The 5000-nt window shown below is 37.4% G+C and overlaps 1 protein-coding gene across 1 annotated transcript in view; it reads left to right on the top strand.

The window, feature by feature from the left end:
• Positions 1 to 5000, top strand: part of LOC139424207 (adhesion G protein-coupled receptor L1-like) — a 96619-nt gene that overhangs the window by 69693 nt on the left and 21926 nt on the right. Inside the window, exons 12-16 of the mRNA XM_071175886.1 lie at positions 200 to 303; positions 639 to 824; positions 2710 to 2748; positions 4503 to 4683; positions 4861 to 4983. Of these exons, the coding sequence (XP_071031987.1) occupies positions 200 to 303; positions 639 to 824; positions 2710 to 2748; positions 4503 to 4683; positions 4861 to 4983 (633 nt within the window). The remainder of the gene's footprint in view (positions 1 to 199; positions 304 to 638; positions 825 to 2709; positions 2749 to 4502; positions 4684 to 4860; positions 4984 to 5000) is intronic.

The raw sequence follows: 5000 nt of genomic DNA, 5'->3' as shown, positions 1-5000 counted from the left end.
TCCCCCTCTCTTTCTCCCCACCCTCCTCTCCCCCTCCATCCCTCCTCCCCCTCTTTCTCCTCACCCTCCTCTCTCCCTCCACCCCTCCTCCCTCTCTCTATCTCCCCACCCTCCTCTCCCCCTCCATCCCTCCTCCCCCTCTTTCTCCCCACCCTCCTCTCCCCCTCCATCCCTCCTCCCCCTCTCTCTCCCACACCAGGTATTGCATCGTACCAGTGTGTGTTGTCCCCGATAACCTGGAACACCAGAGGGCCTGACCTCAGTAACTGTACCTCCCCCTGGGTCAGTCAGATAGCACAGAAGGTCAGTCACACACACACACACACACACACACAGGGAGGGAAGGACATGGACACACGCACACACACACACTGTATGCACACACACACGTACAGACACGCACGCAGAAGGACATGGATGGAAACACACCCATACGCACGCGGAGACATACACACACAGGTCGTCAATGGACAGCACCACATAACTTTAACATGACCATATGTTCCTCCCTCCTCCCCCGTTCTCCCTCCCTCCCTCCCTCCCTCCCTCCCTCCCTCCCTCCCTCCTCCCCCATTCCCCCTCCCTCCCTCCCTCTGCCTTCCACCCTTGTTCCCCCTCCCCCCCATCGTCCCTTCTAGATAAAGAGTGGGGAGAATGCAGCTAACATCGCTGGTGAGTTAGTAAACCTGACGAGGGGGCGGGTCTACGCCGGTGATGTCAGCATGTCAGTCAAACTTCTAGAGCAGCTGTTGGACATCCTGGATTCTCAGCTTCAGGCCCTACGACCAGCCAACAAGGAGTCTGCTGCACGCAACTACAACAAGGTACACACACACACACACACATTACAGCAATATACACACGCACATTACAACAAGGTACACACACACACACACACATTACAACAAGGTACACACACACACACACACATTACAACAAGGTACACACACACACACATTACAACAAGGTACACACACACACACACACACATTACAGCAAGATACACACACACATTACAGCAAGATACACATTACAGCAAGATACACACACACACACACACACACACACACACACACTATAACAAGGTACACACACACGCGCATTACAACAAGGTACACACACACACACACACATTACAGCAAGATACACACACACATTACAACAAGGTACACACACACGCATTACAACAAGGTACACACACACGCATTACAACAAGGTACACACACACACACATTACAGCAAGATACACACACACATTACAACAAGGTACACACACACACACATTACAACAAGGTACACACAAACAAAACACACTACAACAAGGTACACACACACACGCTACAATGTACACACAAACAAAACACACTACAACAAGGCACTCACACACACACACACACACACACACACACACTACAAGTTACTCACACACGCACACTACAACAAGGTACACACACACACACACACACACACACTACAACAAGGCACACACACACTACAACAAGGCACACACACACTACAACAAGGTACACACACACACACTACAACAAGGTACACATACACACACACGCACACTACAAGGTACACACACACACAGACTGTTGTAAGCATTTCACGGTAAGGTCTACTACACCTGTTGTATTCAGCATTTCACGGTAAGGTCTACTACACCTGTTGTATTCAGCATTTCACTGTAAGGTCTACTACACCTGTTGTATTCAGCATTTCACTGTAAGGTCTACTACACCTGTTGTATTCAGCATTTCACTGTAAGGTCTACTACACCTGTTGTATTCAGCATTTCACTGTAAGGTCTACTACACCTGTTGTATTCAGCATTTCACTGTAAGGTCTACTACACCTGTTGTATTCAGCATTTCACTGTGAGGTCTACTACACCTGTTGTATTCAGCATTTCACGGTAAGGTCTACTACACCTGTTGCATTCAGCATTTCACGGTAAGGTCTACTACACCTGTTGTATTCAGCATTTCACTGTAAGGTCTACTACACCTGTTGTAATCAGCATTTCACGGTAAGGTCTACTACACCTGTTGTATTCAGCATTTCACGGTAAGGTCTACTACACCTGTTGTATTCAGCATTTCACAGTCAGGTCTACTACACCTGTTGTATTCAGCATTTCACTGTAAGGTCTACTACACCTGTTGTAATCAGCATTTCACGGTAAGGTCTACTACACCTGTTGTAATCAGCATTTCACGGTAAGGTCTACTACACCTGTTGTCTTCAGCATTTCACGGTAAGGTCTACTACACCTGTTGTATTCAGCATTTCACTGTAAGGTCTACTACACCTGTTGTAATCAGCATTTCACGGTAAGGTCTACTACACCTGTTGTATTCAGCATTTCACTGTAAGGTCTACTACACCTGTTGTAATCAGCATTTCACGGTAAGGTCTACTACACCTGTTGTATTCAGCATTTCACGGTAAGGTCTACTACACCTGTTGTATTCAGCATTTCACTGTAAGGTCTACTACACCTGTTGTATTCAGCATTTCACTGTAAGGTCTACTACACCTGTTGTATTCAGCATTTCACTGTAAGGTCTACTACACCTGTTGTATTCAGCATTTCACTGTAAGGTCTACTACACCTGTTGTCTTCGAGTGCATTTGACAAATACCATTGATTTGATTTGATTTGTAGTACTTGTGTAACGTAACGTGTGTTCCTGTCTACTTCAGTTGCAGAAGAGGGAACGCACCTGTAGAGCTTATGTCCAGGTAAACCACAACTCTCTACATATAGTATATATTTAGGTTAGTATAGTTACCATAGCATATTTAGTATAGTATATTTAGTATAGTATATTTAGTATTGTATATTTAGTATTGTATATTTAGTATTGTATCTTTAGTATTATATATTTAGTATGGTATATTTAGTATAGTATATGTAGTATGTATTTTTAGTATTGTATATTCAGTATAGAATCTTTCGTATTGTATATTTAGTATAGTTTATTTAATATAGTATATTTAGTACAGTATATTTATTATTGTGTTTTTAGTATAGATCTTTAGTACAGTATATTTAGTGTTGTACATTTAATATAGTATATTTAGTATAGTATATATTTAGTATGATATCTTTAGTATTGTATATTTAATATATGATATTTTGTATAGTATATTTAGTATTGTTTATTTAGTATAACATTATCCATATTGTATATTTAGTATTGCATATTAAGTATAGTATATGTAGTATGTATATTTAGTATAGTATATTTAGTATAGCATATTTGGTATTGTATTTTTAGTATAGTATCTTTAGTATAGTATATTTAGTATTGTATATTTAATATAGTATATTTAGTATAGTATATTTAGTATAGTATATTTAGTATTGTATATTTAATATAGTATATTTAGTATAGTATATTTAGTATTGTATATTTAGTATAGTATATTTAGTATAGTATATTTAGTATTGTATATTTAGTATAGTTTATTTAATATAGTATATTTAGCATAGTATATTTAGTACAGTATATTTATTATTGTATTTGTAGTATAGATCTTTAGTACAGTATATTTAGTGTTGTATATTTAATATAGTATATTTAGTATAGTATATTTAGTATTGTTTATTAAGTATAGTATATGTAGTATGTATATTTAGTATAGTATATTTAGTATTGTATATTTAGTATAGTATATTTAGTATTGTATTTTTAGTATAGTATCTTTAGTATAGTATATTTAGTATTGTATATTTAATATAGTATATTTAGTATAGTATATTTAGTATAGCATTATCCATATTGTATATTTAGTATTGTATATTTAGTATAGTATATTTAGTATTGTATATTTAGTATTGTATATTTAGTATTGTATATTTAGTATAGTATCTTTAGTATTGTATCTTTAGTATTGTATATTTAGTATAGTATCTTTAGTATTGTATCTTTAGTATTGTATCTTTAGTATTGTATATTTAGTATTGTATATTTAGTATAGTATCTTTAGTATTGTATATTTAGTATTTTATATTTAGTATAGTATCTTTAGTATTGTATCTTTAGTATTGTATCTTTAGTATTGTATATTTAGTATTGTATATTTAGTATAGTATCTTTAGTATTGTATATTTACTATTTTATATTTAGTATAGTATCTTTAGTATTGTATCTTTAGTATTGTATCTTTAGTATTGTATCTTTAGTATGGTATCTTTAGTATTGTATATTTAGTATAGTATCTTTCGTATATGGGTGTGTGATATATCTCTATTCCGGACAGGTGATCAGTTCATGAGGCTTTATATGATATAGTCTATACAGTACATAGTATATATATATACAGTACCAGTCAAAAGTTTGGACACACCTACTCATTCAAGTGTTTTTACTATTTTCTACATTGTAGAATAATAGTGAAGACATCAAAACTATGAAATAACACATATGGAATCATGTAGTCACCAAAAAGGTATGTATATATATATATATATTTGTGTGTGTCTCTGACAGGCGGTGGTTCAGGTAGTTGATAACCTGTTGGGCCCTGAAGCTCTAGTCTCCTGGGCTGATATGAGGACCACTGACCAATCACGCTCTGCCTCGCTGCTATTGGACGCCATGGAGAAAGGAGCCTTTCTATTGGCTAACAACATCTACGAGGGGCGATTCAGCGACAGAGCGCCCAATGTCGGTAAGTTTGGTGTGTGTGTGTGTGTGTGTCTTAGCAATCTGTTCAGTTTGAAATGTAAAAACTTCCCTCTGTTTCTCTTTCATGTGTGTGTGTGTGTGTGTGTGTGTGTGTGTGTGTGTGTGTGTGTGTGTGTGTATGTGTGCTTGCCTCTGTACGTGTGTGTGTGTGTGTGTGTAGATCTAGAGGTGTATGTATTGAACACAGAGGCAGATCTACAGGACCTGACGTTCCCTCACTCCTATGACAGTGACAGTGTTCTACAGCTCTCAACTGCTACTCTACAGCAGTACAGCAGCAATGGTCAGTCACACACACAC

Source organism: Oncorhynchus clarkii, chromosome 13, assembly GCF_045791955.1.
Source record: "Oncorhynchus clarkii lewisi isolate Uvic-CL-2024 chromosome 13, UVic_Ocla_1.0, whole genome shotgun sequence".
NCBI lineage: Eukaryota > Metazoa > Chordata > Actinopteri > Salmoniformes > Salmonidae > Oncorhynchus > Oncorhynchus clarkii.
The sequence above is the reverse complement of the archived record's forward strand: the minus strand, read 5'-3'. Positions and strand labels throughout refer to the sequence as shown.